Genomic DNA, 25,914 nt, shown 5'->3' on the forward strand with positions numbered 1-25,914 from the left:
TGTGTGCAATGGAGGCATATGAAACATAGTAATTTGTGAGAATCATCTTGATGGATAGGAATACTTCTTTTTAGTGTGCTAAGGTTTATGCCCTGGCGCCCATTGCTGTAGCTGCTTTCCTGAACTATTGATGCTCGGTATTCTTGAATGGAGTGTTTCCGCCATTGTATAAGGTGTTTCATGCATGAAATGAAGCTCCAATATGCTGATCTATAATGTAGTATGGATATGACCCTTGAGTGTGGTGAGTTTTAGATTCCATTTGGCACCTCAAATAATGTGATAAAGCAACCTTATTTAAGTTATACAAAATTGATGAGATTGTGCAGGTGGGAATAATATGCATTCTGTCTTACTTGATTTGATTCCTTCATGGTGACAAAATTTTAATGCTTAGAAGAGGTCTTTGTGTTAAATTAGTATTGAAGTCTTTTGGTTGAAGTTTATTTGAATTGATCTCCAGAGATTTAAAAATCCGAGTGCAAACATGTTACACTGCATAATTGACTTTGATGTTGGACTGTGATTTCAAATTTAATGGGAATTCTTCTTGTGTAGCTACTAGGTAATGGGTTTGCATGTATTGGCAGCTTTAATACTTGTGTGATGTGAGGTAAACTTCAAAAGATGAAGATATAGTTAAAATAGCCGGGGCAGAGTTTTAGGCATAGGCAACACTAGTTAGGGAACCAATTGAATTGGACTAGTGAATCGCTTGACTTAGGCAATACTTTGTGTTAGCTTAATTTGATCCAAATTGTCTAAGAACATGTTAGACGTATTATAAATACTAATGTTCATGTTCGCTTTCATGGGCATAACATTCAAAACGAGATAATGTTTTTGCTTGTTTCTGCGATTAAAAATGAAATCATTAGGAAAATCAAACAAGCAAACTATTTTTCAGTGATACTTGATTGTACTCCTGATATCATCAGGATCAAATATTTTTTATGATAAGATATGTGGATGTTCTTCAAATTATGTTAGCATCGAGGAATCTTTTTTATGATTTTTGAATGTGAATGATACAATTGGCCAAATGTTTTTTAATGTTTTACAAAATGAATTGAGAAATCTTGATCTTGACCTATTTAATGTGCGTGGACAAAGTTATGATAATGAGTCAAATGCGAAAGGAAAACATTAAAGTGTACAAAAAAAAAATTTAGACATAAATTTGAGGGCCATTTATATTCTTTGTGTGTTGTCATATTAGGACTATGACAACCACAACGAGTATAAAAGGTTATTGGATTTATGTCTATTTTTTTTTTGTACAACTTAATGTTTTTCTTTCATATTTGACCCATTATCATAACCTTGTCATTGCACATGAAATAGGTTAAGATAAAAACAAATTCATTCATTTTGTAAAACATCAAAAAGTCTTTGGCTAGTTGTATCATTCACATTCAAAAAATCCTAAAAAAGATTCCTCAATGCTAATAGAATTTGAAGAAACATCCACATATCCTACCATCAAAGATATTTTCTTTTGATGACTAACATCAGGAGTACAATCAAATATCACTGAGAAATACTTTGTTTGATTATTTTAATGATTTCAATTTTAATTGTAGAAGCAAGCAAAATTATTTACTTGGGTGTTATGCCCATCAAAGTGAACATTATTATCGTTCGTAATACATTTAACATGTTCTTGGACAATTGAGTCAAATTCAGTTAACGTTTCAATTAAGTCCAAACAATTGTCATTGCTATTTTGCTACAATCTTTCACAAGTACCATGAAAGACCAAATTATCTTTAGCAAGAAATTTCACTATTGAAATAATTCTTTTTAAAATCTTTTTTTAGTGATCCTTTTCTTTCTTAATTAGTCTTTTAGCCATTTTATCAATAGTCTGGGTTTGCATCCTTTGACGCAACTCATAGAAAATAGTAATATTCTTAGCATGCTATATCTTTGTCTCATGCTTTCTTTCTAAGTCTTTCACCAATGTGTCCAATCACAAAAAACGTCATTTGTTATCTGAGAGGAGCGGAGCGGGTCAGGACTGTCCATCTCGGGTCAGGACTGGAATTTTATAATAATGGGTTTTAAAGGGTATTTTTTAAATCCGATTCATTCTAGTAAGGGTAAAATTGGTTTTTTACCTTTAAAATTGTTACTAACCCACTTAACCCTAGCTGCACCTTCATTCTCACCATCGTATCATCGTATAATCACACTCTGTTTCTTCTCTCACCGATCCAAAGCTTCTCACCGATCTAACGCTTCGTCTCTTCGACCATCATCAAAGCTTCCATTCTGTTTCTTTCCATCAAAGCTTCGATGATGAACTTTTAAGAATTTAGTTACTTTATTAATCTAAGGGTCCGTTTGGCCCAGCTTTTTTTAAGCTTATGCAAACGGCTTATGCAATATAAATTAAGTTTTGTGCTATTTTATAAGTTCACACTAGTGAAAATTGTAATTTTATAAGCTATTTTGTCATAAACTACCTTGACACTTAAAATAATATATAAGAATTGCATAAGTTGTTTGCATAAGCTCTAAATAAGAGGAAAAAAAGTCAGGCCAAACGATAAGTGTTGGAGACTTGACTTTTGCTTCTTTATTCTGCTTGACTATTGTTGGTAATTTTTAGTTACTTTATGATGAAGGTGTGGAAGACTTGAGATTTGTGTTTTATGAATGTTTTATGAATTTTGAGATGTTTGTTTAATTTTACAATAATTATATGTTTATAGTATTATTTATGTAATTAAAAAAAAGATAGTGGCATCCCAGCCATCCCGCTACCCGGGATGCCCCTATCCCAGTTTTGGGGCCTGCTGCTCCGCGATCCGGGATTAACTACCATGAAGCAAACAAGTGAAATTGGAAACAATTATTATTAACAGAAGTGGCAGAGCTCAGAAGGAAGAACCGTTGAAGCAATTGGATTGAAATTTAAAGGTTGAGAATTGAGAAAGTAGGTTGAATCAATTGGAGATTGGGATTGGAACTTGAAAGGATCAGAATTGAGAAAGTAACTTTGAATGCGAGAGTAGTAGAGTTTTTCTGTGGGTTGTGGCTTTTTGTTTTTCGGTGGCTGGCAGTAATATATCCTCATTGTTTGCCCCGTCTTCATTTTTTGGAATTAGGGAAAGCCTGAATCAAACCAAGTCAATTTGGGTTTTTCAATGTCGAGACGGGTACCACGGGTATAAATTATATTGTCATGCCCAAGTGGCAGATGAGTTGTGAGTGGAGTGGAGTGTGCAGTTGGATGAAATTAGCTACTTGTGTAGTGTGTGCGCGATGGGAAGAGTGTTTTTGAATTCTGCAGGGTACAAAGTGTGCGTGGGATGGGTAGCTCAATTGGTTATGGGTAGCTCAACTGAGTTGAATTAAGAGTTAAGGAGCAGGAGGTCTAGGGTTCAAGTCCTGACTGTGAATAAAATTATGCAGTACTTTTTCCTGCCGTCCAATCTACTCCCTTCATTTTATTACTCTTGCAATTTTGTTTTTATTTTTATTAAAATTAAAATGTATGGCCCTGATTGAACTGCTCCCCCTCGTTATGGGAGGGAATCCGGATCTCCCAAGCATGATTGTTTACACGTGTTTTTACTCTTCTTTCCAAATTCCTGTCTAATTTGATGAATAAAAGTTTATTCAAGAATATTATAAATCAATTAATCAATCAATTTCATTTCATTTATAAAAAGGATAAAAATAAATCAATTTCATTTCATTTATAAAATAAATTAGACTTGTGATGATGATAAAATAAAACAAAAACAAAAGATGTAATCTCGGCCTAAGTCCTAATCACACAAGACGATATTGTTACTGTTTTCTCTCACTTTCAAAAGATCATATGCATAATTGAATTTGGCGGCGATATGTTAAACAACTTTGTGCCAACAAAAGAGCAGCAACTATGAAATTGTGGTGACTGAGTTGATTATGATATATCAAAATCAAAATCACGAGCTAACTATTTCCATATCAAAATCGATCTAGTAAGATAGTCACATATGCGTTCACCAGAATCAATAGATTAATGAGTTGGATTTGGGGGAGAAAGACTAGAGTCTTCTAAGTTAGATTTGAGGGAGAAAGAATTATAGTGTAAAAATAGAGAACATAAAAAACTCGAAAACTTTTTTGAAATTATAGGCTATAAATCAAAAAAATATTTTTAAAGAGAACATGACACAAAGTAGAATCACATAAATAAAATCCAAAAAAGGACCAAAACTGAAATTAAAAAAATAAATAAATAAAACAAACAAACAAAAAGTCGTTATATAGTACACTGTTGCAACTTGCAAGTTGCAACACATGATAAATGTGTCATCATTGATTCATTGCATTCTTATACTAACCTGAGTGAAAACCTCTGCAATAGCAACAGTAGTAGAGCAGTACACCAGTGGTCCCTGACTGTGATCATGTCATTCTCCAAAAGGATTTCATACTCTCCTCTCCTTTTATATCTCTTTCTCTCTCTCAAAAGTTGCAGTGAGTGAGATGATCAATAAGTGTACTTCTCCATCTCACCTCATTTCTGTTCAATTTCAAAACAACTCTCAAACAATGGAGGCGCTACAATTATTATCCACGCCCCAACCTCACTTACTGAACCTCCCTCGCCACCACCACACATTCATCCGTCGCACTACTCTTCAACCTAACTCTTTCATCGCTGCCGCAATTTCCAAACCTGCAGAGATACTTTCCTCTCTTCCTTTGCATTCTTCCGTTGTGTCTCCTCCTCTTCCTCCTCTGTGCAAAGTTTCGCCCGATTCACTTCAGTATCCACCAGGTTATGTTGGAGATGTTCTGGATAGGTCATATTCCGATGACAGCAACGGCTTAACAAGTCCTATGAGTTATTTGACCAATATACTAACTTCTAAGGTTTATGATGTTGCTAAAGAATCTCCTCTTGAATTGGCGCCAAAACTTTCCGAAAGTCTTGGTGTTAACATTTGGCTTAAGCGCGAAGATCTTCAACCCGTAAGATCACAATTTTCATTTTCTCATTTGAAACGGACAAAGTTAGTATGTTAATTTGTTAGTTTTTTTGTTGGAAGTGAGAACTGAACCCAGAACCTGAGACCATCTTTATCACTTCACTCTTTAACTCTTCCGCCTCACTAGGTATGTCAACGGGGCAGAGAATGTGCGGAGGAAACTTCCGCGCTCCCCGCCCCCTAATTTGTTCCTCGTTCCCGTCCCCGATCCCCGCCACGGGGAATATTTCCCCCCATACCCACATATCCCCACAATATCTACGGAGATCCACATACATTGAAAATTAATAAAATTTTTATAATTTTCGATCAAAAAACATGACACTAATCTTGTTATTTCTTCCTTTTTTTTAAAAAAAAAAAAAAAACACATATTTTGCATCTTTCCTTTTTTAAAAATGAAAACTCATTTTGCTTCAATAACCAAAAAAATAAAATGTAAAAGCACTTGCATTTGCTAATTTTTTTTTCTATTTTAAAAAATAAATATCCAATAGAACCTGTTACCACCATGCATAAGGATACAAAACCAAAATATCCCAAAAATGAATAGAAAAATATGTAAAGTTATATAATTATATTATATACATACATATATAACTTAAATAATATGGTCGGAGTCGGGGGGAATCCTCGGGGGCGGAGGGTACTTTCTCGTTCCCCTCCCCGAAATGCTTTGGGGGAAGTTTTCCCTCCATCCCCATCACCGCAGGGAAAAAAACCCCACCTTCGAAGCTCCGAACATATAATCGCCACAGGCCGGGAACTCCATAACATATGCAAATTGACATCCCTACACCTCAGTCACCAAGTCAACCTTATAATATGGATTGTGTAGGTATTCTCATTTAAGCTACGTGGAGCATATAATATGATGGCTAAACTTCCAGAGGAAGTTTTGAAGAAAGGGGTTATATGTTCTTCAGCCGGAAATCATGCTCAAGGAGTTGCCTTGTCTGCCAAGAGATTGAATTGCAACGCCGTTATTGCAATGCCCGTTACCACTCCTGACATCAAGGTACTTTTCATTTATCTAGTTTTTCTTACCTTGGTTAATGTTGTTTCTAATTCCAACCATGTGTTTAATGAGTTTCGGTTATGATTGAATAGATCAGAAGCACTCAAGTTCGATCTCTGGCTAGATTTTACTTACCTCATTGCTTAAGTTATGTGTTTTTGTTATATTTGAACTTTGCAGTGGAAATCTGTGGAGAGGCTGGGTGCTACGGTTGTCCTTATTGGAGATTCCTATGATGAAGCACAAGCATATGCTAAGAAGCGTGCTATAGAGGAGGGTTGTACATTCATACCTCCTTTTGATCATCCAGATGTCATTATGGGTCAGGGAACTATAGGGATGGAAATTGTGCGACAGATGAAGGGTCCGATTCATGCAATCTTTGTGCCTGTGGGAGGTGGTGGTCTCATTGCTGGTATTACCGCTTACGTGAAGAGAACCAATCCACAGGTTTGCTTGCATAATATTGTGCCAATAGTTTTTTCCATTCTGTGTGCCTTTGTTCAGTTAGAAGAATTGAGTGATTAACTGACTATAGACGATTTTAATGTACACAGGTGAAGATTATTGGGGTGGAACCCACTGATGCAAATGCAATGGCTTTGTCGCTTCATCATGGCTACAGAGTGATTTTAGATCAGGTTGGAGGATTTGCAGATGGCGTGGCTGTTAAAGAGGTTGGTGAAGAAACTTTTCGCTTGTGCAAGGAGTTGGTAGATGGCATTGTTCTTGTAAGCCGTGATGCAATTTGTGCATCAATAAAGGTTAGTTGATCCCTTTTCGCATGTGAAATTTGCACTCAGAATCTCTTGTGCTGTAGACAGTTTCCATGTGCGCGCGCACCACCTTTGTCTATGAAAATTATAATTGAGAAATTCATAGTGTGCTGTCAAATGAATTTAAATTTATATTCTCATTGTTTTGATATCGGATTAAATTTTTGTTTCCATCTTTCATGACATTTTACAGCTGATCATAAGTTTAAGTGCATAGTAGCGTCAAAAAAAAAAAGTTTAAGTGCATAGTAATCAAATTGGTTAAGAAATCAGATTTGCTTGACAATTAATAAGTCAGCAAGCAATAATAAATTTTGAATTGATTGGTGGAGTATTTTTCATATAATAGCTCAAACTAGAATAACTTTCCACAAAGAACGCTTTATTGGTAAATCTGATTTGTTTTGTACATTGATTGGAAAGCACCACAGTGCAGACTCTTTTGGACTTAAACTTTTAGGACATGACATTGGTAAAGCTTGTTTGCAGGACATGTTTGAGGAAAAAAGGAGCATATTAGAACCAGCAGGCGCGCTTGCTCTTGCTGGAGCTGAGGCATATTGCAAGTATTATGGGCTCAAGGGGGAAAATGTTATAGCAATAACCTCAGGAGCAAACATGAATTTTGATAAACTTAGGATCGTAACCGAGCTTGCTAATGTTGGTCGTAAAGAAGAAGCTTTGCTATTAACTATCATGCCGGAGGTGCCTGGAAGTTTCAAACGGTTTTGTCAATTGGTATATATTTATACTGTTAGAATCAGATATACTATTATTTTATTATCTAACATATACAACTTCACTGTTATTTTTTCTTAAACAAAGTTATTCCTAGTTGAACTTGATTTTCTTCTGGCCTTGCAGGTAGGGCAGATGAATATCACAGAATTCAAATACAGATATAATTCCAAGGAGAAAGCTGTTGTCCTTTACAGGTAAGATCATAGAAAATTAGAAATAGATAGGATGCCTTGGCCAATAACATGTTGTTATGCATTGTTTTTGTGTGCAGTGTTGGGGTTCACTCACCCTTAGAACTAAAAGAAATTCAGGAGAGAATGGAATCTTCTAAGCATGTAACTCACAATCTCTCAGATGTAGACTTGGTGAAAGATCATTTGCGTCACATGGTAAAGTCACCATCCGTTCCGTGCTATCTATAAAGACCATAATATGAGACAAAGAGATAGTTGGAACATAGAGTCTGGCGTCTGCAACTCATTTTAGTAATCTCTTTGATGGCTGAAAATTATTTTTAAGAATGGTTTTTCAGCTCCTGTAATGTAACAACTGAGATCAAGTAACAACACATGACTAAGAGCTACCAGCCAATAATGTTCACTAAACACATGACAGTAACTAATCATGTTTTTGTATTTGACTAAGTTTGCATCATTTTGAAAACAATTTTTAGATGGGAGCCCGACCGGATATACAGAACGAGGTTCTTTATCGTTTTACATTTCCAGAAAGACCCGGTGCTTTGATGGAATTTTTGGACTCCTTCAGTCCACGATGGAATATCACTTTGTTCCATTATCGTGCACAGGTCGGAATTTGTGACATTCTATTGCTCAAATAAAATACTGCATTTTTCTTTTGTATTTGTTATTTTTCTTCCATTGACCACTGTAATTGTACTTGGTGCATTCAACAGGGTGAAACTGGAGCAAATGTTTTAGTTGGAATGCAGGTTCCAATCAGTGAGATGGATGAATTTCATGATCATGCCAACAGACTTGGTTACGAGTATAATGTGGTGATTGATGACCTTTTCTTCCAGCTGTTAATGCACTGATCAATTGATTATTTTAGGCACTTTAAGATGTATTCAGAGTTATGTACCGATAAAAAAAAGATTTATTCAGAGTTTGGTTGAATGGTAAAAATCATCAGTTATATATATTAATCACTCAAAGATCTATTCACATATCTGTCTTGTTATGCTTTAATCCTCCATGAAAAAACCATTCATGTCCTCAAACAAAACAAAAAAAAGGATCTTCATTTCTCCTACTTGTTCCGATAATTTAAGTTGAAAATTTCGTATTTTCTGACCACCACCTTGGAAGTTCGAAAGATTACGGGAAAACTTTGTAGCTTCCAACACAGAAAGATCATCAACACCATTGTCATCTTCAATTCATCAGTGTTCTGATCATTTACTTTGAAATTTTTTATTCGGATTTCATATGTTCAATTGCAAGATAGAGTAATATAGCCTATTACTCTCAAGCAATTGGTATCCTATAGTAGAACAAACGATAGAGTAACAAGTGTGTTTGATTGCAAAATTGGCTTTAATCTAGCAATATCTATAATAAAAAAATGAATACTAATACTAAATAAACTGTGTTTATGGGCATTAAAAAAAATCAAGTTTGCTGTTTCTTTGGTATGATAACTTACTTTCCTTTACTTTCACACAGCATTGGTACATAAATAGTTTTATGATGATACTCAAGCTGAAATACTTTTGAGAACTCTTCAATTAAGGACTTATGAGTAATATGAATAAGACTGTCATCATCCAAATGATGCAAATAAGCTGTATCAGGATCATTACATGATGACTGAGCCTCTTTTAGCAACCCTTTGATACTCCCAACTTGACGGCCATGTATTCCACATGGGACAATCCATTTAAAGGGACTCAAATCGGTCGTGACATTGAGTGCTAAGCCATGATAGGTTATCCATTGATTCACTCTTATACCTATAGCTGCCACTTTCTCATTTCCTGAAATAAGATTTACTAATGAAGCATAAGGAAAAATACAAAGATTACGGAGCTTTCAAATTTCAACATTTTTTAAATCATAGCAAACTCGAGGACAAATTTTATAAGCTCTAACAATCTTGATATAGGTTGCAGAATACTAAAATGTCAAATATGACATATTTCCAACCATTTTGCAGTGGATCAGTAATACTAGTAATCCTGGTCTAATTTGCCATGATGCATGAAAACTATAATGTGAATTTGTCATCCATAATAACACAAATTTTGCAAGTAATAACATAAGATAATTGTTCGATAAAAACAAGACAAAAATGAGGTTGTGCAAATACAAATTATTGATGTGGATTGTGGACAATAACAGAGATTCTACAGACTTTGAGTGGAACATATGAATCAAAACTAGCACAGACCTGTAAAGTGTAAACTACTTTGAATATACTCTCTTCATGCATTAACACAAATATACACTTCTAAAATTGTGATGCTAAATTCAGAATAAATTACCAAATTAACCGACGTTTTTTAATTTAACGGATTAAATTGCTACCTATTTTACAAATTTGAAGAACAAACTGTCCACAACTTATAAGGACTGAATAGTAAGTAATTCAGTTTGTAGAGTTACTTACCAACCCAAACACCAGTTAAACCTTCCATCCTTGAAGCCTGAATTGAAAAAGTTGAAGACAGAACACGAATAACAACCTCCTCAAGTGTCCTTAGATACCAATGAAGATCCATCTTATGTTTTCGGAGGTTGATGATAGGATACATCACTAGCTGTAAACCCAAAACACATTTACAATTTAATAAAAATCTCAACCCTTGATAAAATAAAAAACTAAACAAGAAATTGAAACAAATAACCTACTTGACCAGGACCATGGTATGTAACTTCTCCACCACGTTCAGTACGATGAATATCAAAGGGAGGATTTTTAATGTCAAAATTGAGGTTGTTGTTGGAACTAGCAGTACCCAATGTAAAAACAGATGGGTGTTGCAAAACAATAAGAGTGTCGTTGCAATCTCCTTCATTTTCGATTTGTGATTTCTTTTTCTTAACAATGTCTTTTTGTAAAGACCAAGCCAATTCATAAGGGATCAATTCCTGGTGGAAATCTAAGAGCTCACAGCTTCGCAATAAACATTGCACCCTTTTGGTTCTTCTATGGCCATTGATTGCGAGAGAGAAAAATCTTGAACATGAATCCGAGTTGGAGCAGAAAGATCGAGGTTTGGTGACACTGAAATAACAACACTCTCCCAACATAATCATCATGCTTAGTAGTATATGATTTTTCTCTTCTAGTATTTTATAACCGGATCTTTATAACTGTGAGACTTTTCCTCGTTAAATACCTTATTCACAAGAGAACCACGATCCCCAAATTTATGGACTTAATTTGTATACATATGAACACTATAAGACTTATACATACATATACATGCATCCAATATATTTTAACCAAGTTATTGAGTTTAAATGGTTAATGAGCTCACTACGATGAATCATTCAGAAGAATCCAAATTTGTTTCATTACTTGGAGGAACAATTATTGGCAAAACTTTTTCTATCTCCCAGTCGAACTCATAATTACCAAAGTTGCTTTCCTCATAAAACCAATGTTTTAAGAACCAGACTGGAGGTCGAACTGGAGTGACATCTAAAGATTGAACATAAATAAATACCACATTTATTAATTCATACCAAGTACACATAAATCCATAATATAAATTCAAAGTAGATAAAATTCATACTAAATACTTAGACATAATTCAAAATACATAAATTCATACAATTACTATGACATAATTGTAATGAACCCAGCAAATTGGATAGGCCCAAATAAGAGTTAGTCAACTTCAGCCCAAGAAACGGGACTATGTGAAGAAATGAGTTACTATTAATACTGTAACAGGGGTATTTTGTGAGTTATGTGATTGATGAAGTTGTTATTTTTCTCTCCCAAACTCTCTTTTCACATCTCATTTTCCTTTTGTATTGCAACTCTTTCATAAGAATGATTCTTATCTTAGCTTTATTTCATATTCAATTTTAATACCGTTTCATTGGTGCTTTCATTGACTCCATGGCATGGGCGACAACAGTAGGAGGAGCTCATTGGGAAAAAATAGAAACTGAGTATAATGCTGAATGGGTGAAAATTGGCGTATCTGGACGGTCCGGGATACACCGTATGGGATCGAATTGAAGCTAAAGCAGAATTGCACAGAAAATTCTTCTCGCGGAGCTCGTCCCATGGTGTTGTGAACTCACCCAGAGAAACCTTAACACAACCAGTTAAATCGCACTTCACAACTCCCATGGTGGAATCGAATCGACAACGCAATTTGCGCACGACTGAATATGCACAAGAAATCCTAGAGTCGGGTTCATGAATTTTCAAGTTGTTGCAAGAGATTGATGCCACTGAGTCCGAATTGAAGAATGACGCGCTTCAAATTTTCGACGAAACTTTTCCGTCAATGGAACCAATCGATGCTTCAAATTCGTTAACAGTTGTGTTGCCGGTGCGAAGGATTTCCTTCCCTCCAAGGAACCGACAGAACCATATGTTGTCATTGATGCGTTTCCGGTTTTAGATGAATCTCTTCCTTCCATGGAAGCAACCGAAGAACAATCCATGACTGATGAATCTATTGGTGTGAGCAATTTAAGGATGGAAGAAGTGATGCCGGTGAGTGAAATTCTCGACAAGGCCCTTGTTTGTATGCCTCTCCAACTGATTTCAGCGCCACCATCGAAAGAACTGTGCTGGATGTACTTAACACCGAAGTGCCTTTCACATGCTCGACGAAACGCCCCAATGAAGTCCCTGCCGCCAAAACCACCAGATTGGACCTATCGCGCAATGTCGAATCCTCCCCAGCCACCTGATTCAACGAGATGTGTAGTTGCTACCAGGTTTGTTTATCATATGAAGTCTTGGTATAGTGCATATATCATTGTGATTGGTACATTAGGAAACATTAAAAATGAAGAACTTGGTACAATGTTAGTTTTGTATGATGAAAATGGTTGCGGATATGACGCAGAACGGAAGCGCTAGGTTAGCAAAACGCTAAACCTAATTGATAAAGACAAGCCGCAAGCACAAACTTGTCAAACTAGGGTTTCGGAGTCCACCGAAAATTGAGATAAAACTCGAATATTTTATTGAATAAAAAAAAAACTGCCCCTCAAGGCTACAATGGTTTGGTTTAAATAGTAAGGGAAATAATAAAAATAGTAAATCTAGAATAATAAAAATAGTAAATCTAGAATAATAAAAATAGCAAATCTAGAATAATAAAAATAACAAATCTAAATAAACCCTCCTACATCAGTCTCCTCCACCTCAAAAGAACTCGACCCCGAGTTCTCATCTTGATAAAGGACTTCATCTGCATGGTACTCATATATATCTGCCACATTGAAAGTGTTAGAAATGTTCATTGATGCTGGAAGGGCCACTACATAAGCATTGTCATTGATCTTGCGAGTCACTTGGAACGGGCCATATTTGCGAGGCTGCAGCTTGCTGTAGGTACCAACTGGAAATCTTTCTTTTCGCAGAAACACCATCACTTCATCTCCCACATTGAACACTTTGACTCTTCGGCGTTTATCTGCTGCAATTTTGTTTTTCAATCCAGTAGCTTCCAATTTGGACTTGACAGAATCTTTCACAGCTATAATCTCTTCAGCCATATTTTCAGCAGCCACATTAAATCCAGGAGCCTTAGGCAACTTAATCAAATCAACCACGTGCCTAGGAACAGAGGTGTAAACAAGTGAGAAAGGTGTTTTTCCAGTAGCAGAATGCACAGTGCTGTTATAAGCAAACTCAACTTGAGGCAGAGCCAAATCCCACTGCTTCGGTTTGTCACCACAAACACATCGAATCATATTTCCCAGAGTTCTGTTTGTGACCTCAGTTTGTCCATCAGTTTGGGGATGAGCTGTAGAACTCCTGTTCAGTGACGTATCAAATAACTTCCATAAGGTGATCCAGAAATGACTGAGGAATTTGGTGTCCCTGTCTGAAGTAATGGACTTTGGAACTCCGTGAAGACGCACAACCTCCCTGAAAAACAGTTTGGCTATGTTGGATGCATCAGCTGTCTTCTTACAGGCAATAAAATGGGACATCTTGGAGAATCGGTCTACAACCACAAACACGGAATCCACACCTCGTTGGGTACGAGGTAGACCCAACACAAAATCCATAGATAAATCTTGCCAAATGTCATCAGGAATGGGTAGAGGCATGTAAAGACCAGTATTTTGTGACTGGCCTTTGGAAACTTGGCAAGTATAGCACTTCTTGACTATGGTTCCAACATCTTTTCTCAGGTGTGGCCAATAAAACCTTTCTTCCAGACTAGCAATGGTTTTATCCCTCCCCATAGGCCCACTCAGACCACCACCATGCAGATCCCTAAGTAATTTCTCCCTCAAGGATGAACATGGAATGCACAGCCGGTTTCCCTTAAAAAGGAACCCTTCACAAACATGAAAATCGTCACAAGGATGCTCACGGCATTTAGCCCATAATTCTTTGAACTCAACATCATTCTCATACAACTCCTTCAGACATTCAAAACCTACTACCTCCTGCGCTAAAGTGACAAGCAACGAATCCCTCCTACTCAAAGCATCAGCTACTTTGTTAAGGGCTCCAAGCGCTAGGTTTAGCAAAACGCTAAACCTAATGGATAAAGACAAGCCGCAAACATAAACTTGTCAAAATAGGGTTTCGGAGTCCACCGAAAGAGTAATTTGGAATCCACCAAATTTGAGAAAAATCTCTGAATTTTTATTGAATCAAAAGGTTGCCTTCAAGGCTACAATAATTTAGCTTAAATAGGAGTGACAAATAAAATTAACAAATCTCCTAAAGATTGTAAAAATAAAAACAACAAACCTAGCTAAATAAAAATTACAAATCTACCTAAAATATAAAAATAACTAACCTAGGTGAAATATAAAAATAAGGAATCAACCTAAAATATAATAGAACTAAATCTAACTAAAATAATAAAATACAGAAGAAATCCTCCTACATCAGTCTCCTCTACCTCAAAAGAACTCGACCCCGAGTTCTCGTCTTGATAAAGAGCTTCCTTTGCAGGTTGACTCCTCCAATGAACAAGAGACCACCCTCCTGGATCCCATTGAATTAAGTGAGAGGACCTGTCTCGTGTCAACACATCCAAATAACCACCGGGGTTCCATTGCTCAAAGATAGAACACAGAATTTGAAATTTATCACAAAAGGGTATTTGACCCAACTTAGTTAACATGTTTGAGCTAGTTCCTAAACCATAAGATTTAAGGTAAAATCCGAATTGAACCCGATCTATAAGCAAATCCTTGAGTTCAATGTGACGGCTGTGATGCAGCGGTTTTGCTGAGATGGAAGTCGCCGCCTGCATCCTAGTGTCCGGAGGTTCTAGTGGCGGTGAGGTTGTTGCCGGATTTCGAACAAATACATCTGGCTTAAACGGAGCCGCCACAGGTAGGTCGACATCAAGTTGTGGATCACCAGACTTGCACAAGACAATTTTTTTTATCCTAGTTGGATTCTCTTCACCTCCCTCTTCGGACACAACTTCCTCATCCTCAGAACTCGAGTCATCAGTAGATGGGTTGTTGCGGTTGTTGTCGCCGTTTCTGTTGTTGTTATTGTTTTTATTGCTGTTGTAGTTTCGGTTGTTGTTGGATAACGTTGTCACCTGTGTTGTCAGAGCTGTGATGGCCGCGGTTAAAGCCGTCATGGCACCGTAAAACTCTGCTTTCGTCACCGGTTGATCTCCCATCTGATCACGTTAGAAAAGAACAGGAGAAACCTGCTCTGATACCAACTGACGCAGAACGGAAGCGCTAGGTTAGCAAAACGCTAAACCTAATTGATAAAGACAAGCCGCAAGCACAAACTTGTCAAAATAGGGTTTCGGAGTCCACCGAAAATTGAGATAAAACTCGAATATTTTATTGAATAAAAAAAAACTGCCCCTCAAGGCTACAATGGTTTGGTTTAAATAGTAAGGGAAATAATAAAAATAGTAAATCTAGAATAATAAAAATAGTAAATCTAGAATAATAAAAATAGCAAATCTAGAATAATAAAAATAACAAATCTAAATAAACCCTCCTACATCAGGATACATGAATTTAAAGGGTGTTGAGATAGAATTGTATCCTGACTACTTCACAGTAGTTTATGGTATCATTAAACTTATAGAAGCACTTTTACTAGCTACCGAGGTTCTGTCAAAAATTGATTCACAATACAACCACTTTTGTGTAATTGGGGAACATAGAATTGCACAAGATAATTTAGCAATAACAAAGGGTGCTGATAAGAATATATCTATGGGAGAAATCATCACTACTCTTGCAATTGCACAGGGAAAATATGTTGGTATTGTATTGTTCAATGCCCCACCTAGTGGACTAGAGCTTGAGTTTGATTTTCATGCCAATGTCGGTACATCCACCTTTCCACATGATCCATATTTTAATGATGTAGTGTCTGCACTTGGGGTGCCACGTGCAATGCTTAATGTAGTTGTGGTTGGAATTGTTTATCATATGCTTCTTGTTTCTACAAAAGGTGGCAAAGCTACACTTTCTAAAGATGCTCATATACCATATGGTAGCCATCACAGGTTTTCTACAATAATTCAACCACGTAATTCACACAACTCCATAAATGGTCATATTCTATTTCAACCAGTTCTAGTTTGTGGTAATCAACTTAATATTCAGGATATGCCAAGCTTGTGGCTGCCAAGATCATTCTCTGAGTACGCTAATTCTCCATGGCCCCAAATAGTTCAACTTGTTGATGTATCTGTTTGGGTGGCTGCAGTACTTGATTCATGCCCCAAAGTTACCAATGGTTTTACTACCACTTGTAGTGCATACAACATGGTACTGCCAATGAGTGTTGCTGAATATTTGCAAATGACACCAAACGGAAGGCACTCCAAGAAATGGGATCCGGGTGGTGGTGGTGTTGCTTATTTTTTCATTTCAAAGAAAGTCTTTACACAAAATGCTAAAGGAGCTAATTACATACTTGAAGAAAGGTTATGGTACAAACTAAGATTTATTATTGAGTACCCTTTTGATGGAGCTGCTTGTTTCGTTTCTGCTTTGGTACAAGAACTAGAAAAAATTGGTGATGCTTGTTTATTCCATGAAAAGCAATTCATTCAATGGGATCCTGGTGGATGTTTTATTGTCCATGTGGAAGTTGCTACTATTATTCTACACCATTTTCTTGACTGCAACCTTGAGGACAAGGTTTGTCTTCATAGGGGGGATAGTGATATGATTCCTGTTGTTTGGATACCATGTGTGCTAGCATGGATGATTGATAATGAAGGAACTATAAATGACATCAAGGCTGTGGAAATTATGGAAAAAATAAAGCATAAAAAGATTGTGAGATTACAGTATTGTTGCATAGTGCTAGATGGAAGCCTTGTAGCAAAGGTAGTTGCTTTTGGAGTTACATATGGATGTCAATTCATGCATATAATTGTGAGAATTTGGGGCTGCACTAGTCAAGTGAAGATGGAAAGAAGGAAAAAGTGGGATCCTGGTAGACACGACAATATGCATACAACAACTTGGTCAACAAAGTTCAAGCAATGGGATCCGGGTAAAATTTGTGTTGTGAGCAATTTTTACAACCGTGAGAACAAGGTTGGTTTTAAAGGGGAAGGTATTGTAATGAACCCACCAAATTGGATAGGCCCAAATAAGAGTTAGTCAACTTCAGCCCAAGAAATGGGACTATGTGAAGAAATGAGTTACTATTAATACTTTAATAGGGGTATTTTGTGAGTTATGTGATTGGTGAAGTTGTTATTCTTCTCACCCAAACTCCCTTTTCACATCTCATTTTCCTTTTGTATTGCAACTCTTTCATAAGAATGATTCCTATCTTAGCTTTAAATCCATAATGAAAATTCAAAGTTCAAATTCAAACATCAAAATAAACAAAGCACTCTAAAGGTGTTCTGAAACAAACAAAGCTAAAATCAGAAGGATAAACAAATTGTGATTGTAGCTAATTAGAAGGATAAACAAACCTAAAAAAACAGTTATTATTATTCAAGATCAACATAATATCACAAACATAAGATTATAACCAAACACAGTAACATGCATCATCATATTACTCACAAAGGTTTCTGAACAATTGATTTATCCAGGAAGAACTAAATTGATTTATACGTGAATGTTGTAAAGAATAAATGGATATTAACAGCTCTGTGATTATTATTCAAACAATTGATTTATCCATTATTTTTCTGCAAAACACCACCTAAAGTCCTAAACAGCTCTGTAATAGAGAAGAAGAACTGAGAGCCTTACCAGTGGAGAAACAGCTGAAGGCGACGGCGACGGCGCCAGGTGGAGCTGGAGGCGACGGCGCCAGGTGGAGCTGGAGGCGTTAGGGTTTGAGAAGATGAGAGAAAGGAAAAGGCTTCAGGCTTGCTAGGTGCTTCACGCGCGGTTTTTGTTATTTTGTTTTTTTTAAAATTGAGATTGAACCGGGCCGGTCAACAAGAATCGAGAGCAGTTCATCGGTTTTTCAGTTCACGCTGATTTTTTACAGTTTTATAGACTGACGATTATGTCCTTTGCTTTTGGACCCAGTGTTGCGTTTGGTTCACATCCGAACCGATCGACCTAACCGGTCCGATTTTTAAAACTTTGCTTAAACCAGCAGAGGTTAACAAAAAAATTATATTCATACCTTTAAATTATTTTACTAGGTTTTGACTAAGAGTTAATGAGATTTCAATAAAATGTATGTTTAAAAGAACACGAATTCGATTTTTTAGATGAACCATTCTACATAAAAAATGTCGTAAGTTACTACTATTAATAGGAACATTTTAGCAAATAGAAAAGTTATTTTATCATTAAAATCAACACAATTAATTATAATAGGCTTAATTAGTTAAATGGTCCCTTAAAGACATTTTAGGTTTCACAATGGTCCCTTAAAGAAAAAAAAGTCTGATTTGGTCCCTTAATGATCAATCTGTTAATCAAACAAGTCCTTTCTGTTAAAATTTCTCAAAAAACGTTAACTTCTAAATGGGTCCTGATCTACTACAGTAAGGAATATGACCAAATACCAATTTCCTTAACAGATATGTGACATGTGTTATTTAAAATTTCTAATGGTTCAGATTGAAAGTTTTAAAAGAAATATTTTTTAAATAAAATAGAATAAGAATAATAATAATAGTTCTGTAAAAAAAAATAAAATAAGAATTGATAGTTCAGATTCATCATCCCTAAGTTTCAACCCAGCAGCAACCATCCTCCGCCGCATCTCCGCCTCATCTCTGCCTTCCAGGACAACTAAATTTTAGAGAAATATAGTTGCTGCTTTATTTGAAAAGTCAATCTACATATTGAGTCAAAAAATTGAAATGGGGAAAAATCAAAATATTATGAAATAACAATTTCAGATTGGGTTTTAGATCTACAATTTTAAACCCAAAGAATGAGGAAAATGGTGGTGGTCGGATGGATTTAAAGACGGAGGGATTGTTGGAAGAAGAAAGAGAAAGAAGAGGTGTTGAAATTGTCGGATCTTATGTTGCAATTGCAAGATTCTATACTGTGTAATAGCAACAGATACCTTAATCTACCACTTGTATGCTCTTTCTCATCCCACACAACTAAAAAAATATAATGGTGGTGGTGAGGGTTGTTTTTTGGGTTTTGAAAAAAAAAATCTGGATTTTTTATGAATATTATGATGATGGTGATGAAGATGAAGAAGATGAAGAAAAGTAAAATAAATGAAGTGTTGGAGGTTCACTATTAGATATCATGGATTTGCAAGATTCAAAGGTAGAGGTTTTAAGAAAAAGATCAAATGGTTATAATTAAAAAACATTAATGAGGTTTACGATGAACCATCTACAATGTTTGTGCACTTTATACATTTAGGGTTAAAATTTAACGGAAAGGACCATTTTGACTGGCGGAGATGTCTTTAAGGGACTAAAGTAGAACTTTTTTTCTTTAAGGGACCAATGTGAAACCAAAAATATCTTTAAGGGATCAAAATACTAATTAAGCCATTATAATATTAAGAAGGATGGAATATGATAGACATGAACCGTAAATCCAAAGATAGAAGAACTAAATGAACAATAAAGAAGGTGAGATTTGTTTGAAATTTGTAAATCCAAATATAATAATAACTCAGCTAGATAAGAAATATAAATATCAATCATTAGTTGATCCAGTGGTAATTGACATTGAATTTGGTAGGGAGAACCACATTCGATCCTCCGCAACTGCGATCGGGAGGGAGCTAAAACCACTCGATGTCAGAATTGATCCCCGAACTAGATTAGCTGGTCCAGTAGGGCGAATACTGTGGTGAAAAAAATAATAAATAAATTAAAAGTACTCCCTCCGGTCTTAAATGTATGCAAAAGTCAAAATGTATTTGGCTCAAATTTAGACTAAATACGTTTTGACTTTTGTTTATATTTAAGGGAGAATGTTAACATGTGCATATATGACACATGTTAAGGTAGTAAAAATAGAAATTATGCCTTAGAATTTGTGCATTTTAACTTTTCAAGCATTAAATGTCTTGTATCATTAAATGTTAAATTTTTATATTAAGATACTTTATCATGTGCCCTATATGCACATGTTAACAAGACCCATATTTAAGACATGATGAAATATAAATTAAAATAAACAGAGAAATATTATAGTATATTTTACATATTCAACATATTCCGGTATGAGAAGCTTGGTAACTTTTGTTATATGTGTGGTGTGATCGGTCACTCACAACATTTTTGTGACAAGCTTTTTACAATGGATTCAGATGATGGGTTGCGCGATTGGGGACAAGAACTCCGGGCAGAGTTTGGGTGTGACCGGAAGGGAGTTGGCTCTCGGTTTTTTTTTATAAGCAATGTTGTTAGTATTACAATGTTAATTTTTTATCCTTTGTCATGACTTGAACAGTGGACCTCCTACTCCTTAACTCTTAGCTCAACTAGCTTAACCAGTTGAGCTACCCCTCCCACCCCGGAATTGGCTCTCGGTGGATGAAGGAGGAGGGACAACCGTTTTCGGTGAGCGATAATGAAAGTGGAGTTAATGCTAATCAAAATGAAAGTAACAACAGCAGTGAAAATAATGGTATTGGTATTACTCCGACCTTTTTTGTAAGCAAATATTCTCATTTGCATACTTATTAAGAAGATACTTTTTGTCTTGATTTTATGTAAAATTTCTACTACAATTCCTAAAATGATCTTAAATTTGCATTGGAACTCTATAATCATTTTAAAAAGCAGAACAATTAATGAGGGTAATTTTGGAATAATAGCATTAAATAAACTTGGTTTTTGTGACTTTTGCTTATATTTAAGGCAAAAAATTTTTGTTGACTTTTGCTTATAAATAAGGCCGAAGAGAGTACATTACATGCTCACAATAATTTAGCATTGATTAGCTGCAATCATGACGCAGGAGGAGGAACAACAACTATTTAATTCGACACTAATTGCAGAGTTACATGCTGATGCAAATCAAGGTAATGAAGATATAACCATCAATAACGTCATTACACCCAACCAACCACAACAAAGGCAAGATCAATTCAATGCTACAATTGCCAATAATTTGTATTTAATGGAAATTGATGTTGATGAGGAGAACCTTGGAGAGAAAAAAAAAAGGAAACGTATTCAACCATCTCAATATGGTAATTCTAATTTAATGCATTGTTCAATTGATCAGAATGATGAACAAAACAAGCAACATGTTGAGCATTTTTTATCGGTGGAACCTGGCAGCTTCCAGGCTTGCCAGGGAAAATGACTATTATATGTTGGAACTGTCGGGGCTTGGGTAACCTGTGTGTAGTTCATGTTTTAAATTGTCTGGTTCGGTACTACAAATCAAATGTGTTATGTTTTCTTTTTTTGTCTCTTGCTTTATGCAATTTTAATCCAATCAAATAAGACGGTGAAAAACTGCTGGCAAAGCATTAAATTTTTGTTATAGGTTACACAAAAATTTGATGCAATGCTGATCGTTTATGGTAATCGTTTGCTTGAGAAGAGAGGACATTTTTTCAAAGTTAAATTTTGTTGTCACTCTCAATCTCTCATATACTCCAATTGCTTGAAGTGGAAGTCCTAAGTCTCCTATATGTTATTCATTGGACAACTGAGTCAGAACCAACTAAAGAGACTTTAAAGTTCGAGTCACATTGAAGTGCGGATGATAACGAGTCTTATCAGGACCAACAATATGAATACCGGCCTATTCAATTAAAATTTAGGAGTATTTTATCATCTTATTTTTTTCAACTCTTCGGTAGAGTTTTTAAGGAGAAAAGTCCATGTAGTGGCTCACACTCTAGTATGGGTGACTACATCTATTATTATTACTACTAGGGGTAACCCCGTGCGTTGCACGGGTTTGATTAAAATATATAATTAAAATATTTTTATAAATAAAAAATAATAATTGTGATAACTATAATCACATATATTTAAATAATATATATTATTTTAAAATATGATTATATTTAATATTAGTATATGGGTAAAAAAAAAGTTGTTTAGAAATATTAGATTTTTTATTAATTTATATCGTAGTTTGTTCATATTTTAATGTAATAGATCTCTTATAATATTTCATAAGTTTGAAAGGATGTATCATTTTTTATTTTATTAGTGTAATCATATAAGATTTTAGTTTTCTTTATATGAGTTGCAATTTTATAGTCAAATGTCACTTTGTTTTTTTATTTTTGATGTATCCCTTATTTTATTATTTTCAATAAGAGTTGGAGGCATACCTAATTATACTTGTAGACAATATTGCTCATGAGAAATGTTAAAATAAGTTTTGATTATAGAATATGATTCATATATGGTGGCTTTGACTATTTGTTCCACGTGATCTCATTTTTTGAAAATTATGTCTCAAACAGCGTATTTGCTTACTACGTTCTATGCAATTTAAGGTTTCAAATAGCTTATCTACTTACTCATCTCTCGTTCTCTTGGAGTTTATTCTCACTTATTCACTTGCCGAAATTTTATTCCAACTTTATTAGTTCCAATTTTTTAGTCTATCGTTTGGTTCACATTTTTTTTTGCTTGGTCCTTTTGTTTTTGGTTTGTTTTTCTTTTTCTTGGTGAGGTTTGTGTCTCTTCAAAATTATTGTTAGTTTTTGTCCCTCTTATTTAATATTTTCTTGAACATTTATTTTATTTTTCTTATTATATTATATAAACTTGAATATTTGTTGTTGTCAATATATAACTTTGGACGAAGATTTTATATATTTGAATTTAGATTTAGTTATTTGGTTAAGGTAAAGAAAGTCTTATAGATGAATTTAAGATTTAACATGTGTCATTTTCTTATTTGCTTAAAAAAATGTCATCTTATTCTTATAAATATTCCACTATTTTATTTTCAGCCGTAACGTAAACATTCTTTTAGAATATGTAATTAATTTATCCAAAAAGTTATATTATTACGTAAATTAAATTAATAATTTTTGAATTATTGGTGAATTTTAGTTGTGTGTAAATATGTTTAAATATATGTGTGATTATATTTTCTAAATATATGTAAATATATTTTAACATCTACGGTTTTAATAATTTCTAAAATTTATTTTGACAAATGAGCATCAACAATTTTTATTTAATAATTTTTGTCTTTTTTTAATTTAATTTAGAAAGTTTTTAGTACAATTCTAAGTGGGAGGAAAAAGTATTTAGCACAATTTCTAAACTAACATGTTTTTAGCACAATTCTTTTCATCGATTCATTTTATGGTTGTAAGAATAAGATGTCATGCGTAGATTAAAATAGGACCATCTATTAAAATTCATATATATTCATATTGAACCATCCAGATTTAGGCAAGTGTTATACGATAAATGCATGAAGATTATATATTTGGACAACCTCTAAGTCAAGTTGAATCAATATACCTCTTGCATGTATTACAATTATAAGAACCACATGACTTGAGTATCAACTACAAAAAAAAAAAAAACTTATTTTAATTTCTACTTTGTTATTGTTTCTATATTTCTCTTGATTGAGATCAAGTAGATTACCTACACATTGTAGACAATATAGTATTTAAAAATGAGACACATATTTATATTTCTAAATTATTTGGATTGTCTTCTTTTAATTGAATGCCTCCAACATCAATATACCCTCGATCTATATAAATTTTAAGGGACTTCAAAATCAATAAATAGAAGTCTCTTTTATCCTCTTCAAGTTATTCACATGAAAAAAATTAATTATATTCCCATTAATCAACAATTTTTTATACAAATCTTTTACCTTATATAAAATAATAAATGAAAAAGAAAATAAGAAACAAATAAGCTAAAACATTAGACTAATAAAATAATAAATGAAAAAAGAAAGTTGTCTAATTACAAACATTATATCAATTAAAAAAAAATGATGGTTTACAAACTCCCATCAGAGTTAAATACACATCCTCACATGAGGTGCCATTTCATAGGTTTACAAACATTCATAGGATGCAACGTAAGCAAAAATAGAAGTATGTTTTATCCTGTTCTCCTCCTTCACATGAAAAAATAGTCATATTCATATTAATCGATTCAACTCAAAGTTTAATTAATCATCGAACAAAACACCGGTTGATATTTAAAACAATATCCAACCTAAAAAAGAAATATAAAAAATGATTAGAGATGTTCTAAACTCAGAATAATAGAAAAATTCCAATTTACAAACATATTAATAGGCAGCTATCACATATATGTATATCAATTTCTTAATCAATTAAATGTAGACATACCTGATACTCTATAAGAGGTTAGACATCATCACCTACCAATGACAAAAACCAATATACATATGATGTAACTATATATATGCACACAATAACTTTTAAATCAATTCAAGACACTATAATGTGTAACTTTAACATATGGAAGGTGAAGAAGCATAACTATTTCTCATGGAGATGTTAGACAAAGAAACCATAGAGTTTTTGCTATGAGATAGATAAATTAAAATTTTGTTAAAACATAGAAGGTAGACTTCCTGATATGGTAGTGGTGATAATTAGCTTTTGGGTTAACTTTATATAGAGCTTGTGTTTGATAATTAGCTAAATTAACATATTCAATATTAGCGTCACCAAGAATTCTTTGTTTTCAATTGCATTAATAGGGAATTGTAACATACAATATATATTTTAATAATATATTGCAATGCAATTAAAACAATAACATGATGCACCATTCCACCTTTCATTGCTTGCAATTCATTTTTGTCTCAATTCAACAACAATAAATTGTGTTAGTTTTTTTTTTAATATATTATTATTATTATTTATTATTAGAGTAACTCTATTATATGAAAAAATATGAAAAGGTTTTAATAGAGATTGTAAACTTTTCTTATAGAGTGTCACATCATCACAATGCTTGCTTGTGAACAACTCAATCTTCCTTTTAAAGGATTGTTTGATAAATTTATTTGTCATAGTTAAAGAATAAAAGTTAAGGAATACGAAAGAATGGTAGTTTCAAAGTTGGTGTGACAAAGTTAAATTTTTTTTTTAAATAATAGCACAATAGTAATTAATTAATAAACAATATAACTAAAGTATTTTTTTCATAAAATTTATTTATTTATTTAGTCTCAATTCAACAACAATAAATTTTGTTAGTTTTTTTTTAATATATTATTATTATTATTTATTATTAGAGTAACTCTATTATATGAAAAAATATGAAAAGGTTTTAATAGAGATTGTAAACTTTTCTTATAGAGTGTCACATCATCACAATGCTTGCTTGTGAACAACTCAATCTTCCTTTTAAAGGATTGTTTGATAAATTTATTTGTCATAGTTAAAGAATAAGAGTTAAGGAATACGAAAGAATGGTAGTTTCAAAGTTGGTGTGACAAAGTTAAATTTTTTTTTAAATAATAGCACAATAGTAATTAATTAATAAACAATATAACTAAAGTATTTTTTTTTCATAAAATTTATTTATTTATTTTGTCAAGCATGAAATTTTTTTGAGGAGTAATTTTTTTATTTGGTTTATTTATTTAAAGTAAAATTTTACAAATTGCAAATCATATTTACGCATGCATGATTTATATTTTATGTTTGGTAGTGTAAAATATGAAAGAGCATATATCTATTCATTGTTCTTTTGTAATTTGATCTTTTTTTTCTTTTTTTTCTTTCATTATTATTGGGAGCCATTATTATTGTAACATATAGATAATTATTTTGGAGGATGAATGGACACACAAAATAA

At 33.9% G+C, this 25,914-nt stretch overlaps 2 protein-coding genes across 4 annotated transcripts; one reads left to right on the plus strand and one right to left on the minus strand.

The window, feature by feature from the left end:
• Positions 1-4,358: 4,358 nt before the first annotated feature.
• Positions 4,359-8,720, plus strand: LOC123921360 (threonine dehydratase biosynthetic, chloroplastic-like). 2 transcript variants are annotated; one of them, XM_045973866.1, is made up of 9 exons: positions 4,359-4,977; positions 5,833-6,012; positions 6,193-6,462; positions 6,570-6,776; positions 7,278-7,493; positions 7,653-7,723; positions 7,801-7,918; positions 8,203-8,337; positions 8,446-8,720. In XM_045973866.1, exons 1-9 carry the CDS (start codon positions 4,489-4,491, stop codon positions 8,584-8,586), a joined length of 1,827 nt encoding a protein of 608 aa, XP_045829822.1. In that variant the 5' UTR covers positions 4,359-4,488; the 3' UTR covers positions 8,587-8,720. The 2 variants fall into 2 exon arrangements, with proteins under 2 accessions (XP_045829822.1, XP_045829821.1); XM_045973865.1 differs by having other exon boundaries at positions 4,360-4,977; positions 7,278-7,526.
• Positions 8,721-9,074: 354 nt separating this feature from the next.
• On the minus strand, positions 9,075-18,145 carry LOC123921361 (octanoyltransferase LIP2p, chloroplastic-like). 2 transcript variants are annotated; one of them, XM_045973867.1, is made up of 4 exons: positions 17,930-18,145; positions 10,403-11,198; positions 10,161-10,311; positions 9,075-9,528 (listed from the first exon to the last, which is right to left on the minus strand). In XM_045973867.1, exons 2-4 carry the CDS (start codon positions 10,811-10,813, stop codon positions 9,194-9,196), a joined length of 897 nt encoding a protein of 298 aa, XP_045829823.1. In that variant the 5' UTR covers positions 10,814-11,198; positions 17,930-18,145; the 3' UTR covers positions 9,075-9,193. The 2 variants fall into 2 exon arrangements, with proteins under 2 accessions (XP_045829823.1, XP_045829824.1); XM_045973868.1 differs by having other exon boundaries at positions 9,091-9,528; positions 10,403-12,429.
• Positions 18,146-25,914: the final 7,769 nt, after the last annotated feature.

This window comes from Trifolium pratense, linkage group LG4 (genome assembly GCF_020283565.1).
Source record: "Trifolium pratense cultivar HEN17-A07 linkage group LG4, ARS_RC_1.1, whole genome shotgun sequence".
Taxonomy (NCBI): domain Eukaryota; kingdom Viridiplantae; phylum Streptophyta; class Magnoliopsida; order Fabales; family Fabaceae; genus Trifolium; species Trifolium pratense.

What these genes read in the sequence shown, in the direction of transcription:
- LOC123921360 (XM_045973865.1), top strand. Translation starts at nt 4,489, where the DNA reads ATGATCAATAAGTGTACTTCTCCATCTCACCTCATTTCTGTTCAATTT. An exon ending in TCAAACGGTTTTGTCAATTG is followed by an intron (nt 7,527 to 7,652) that starts GTATATATTTAT and finishes CTGGCCTTGCAG; the next exon opens with GTAGGGCAGATGAATATCAC. An exon ending in AAGATCATTTGCGTCACATG is followed by an intron (nt 7,919 to 8,202) that starts GTAAAGTCACCA and finishes AACAATTTTTAG; the next exon opens with ATGGGAGCCCGACCGGATAT.
- LOC123921361 (XM_045973867.1), bottom strand. Translation starts at nt 10,813, where the DNA reads ATGATGATTATGTTGGGAGAGTGTTGTTATTTCAGTGTCACCAAACCT. An exon ending in CATACCATGGTCCTGGTCAA is followed by an intron (nt 10,312 to 10,402) that starts GTAGGTTATTTG and finishes TTGGGTTTACAG; the next exon opens with CTAGTGATGTATCCTATCAT. An exon ending in TTTAACTGGTGTTTGGGTTG is followed by an intron (nt 9,529 to 10,160) that starts GTAAGTAACTCT and finishes ATCTTATTTCAG; the next exon opens with GAAATGAGAAAGTGGCAGCT.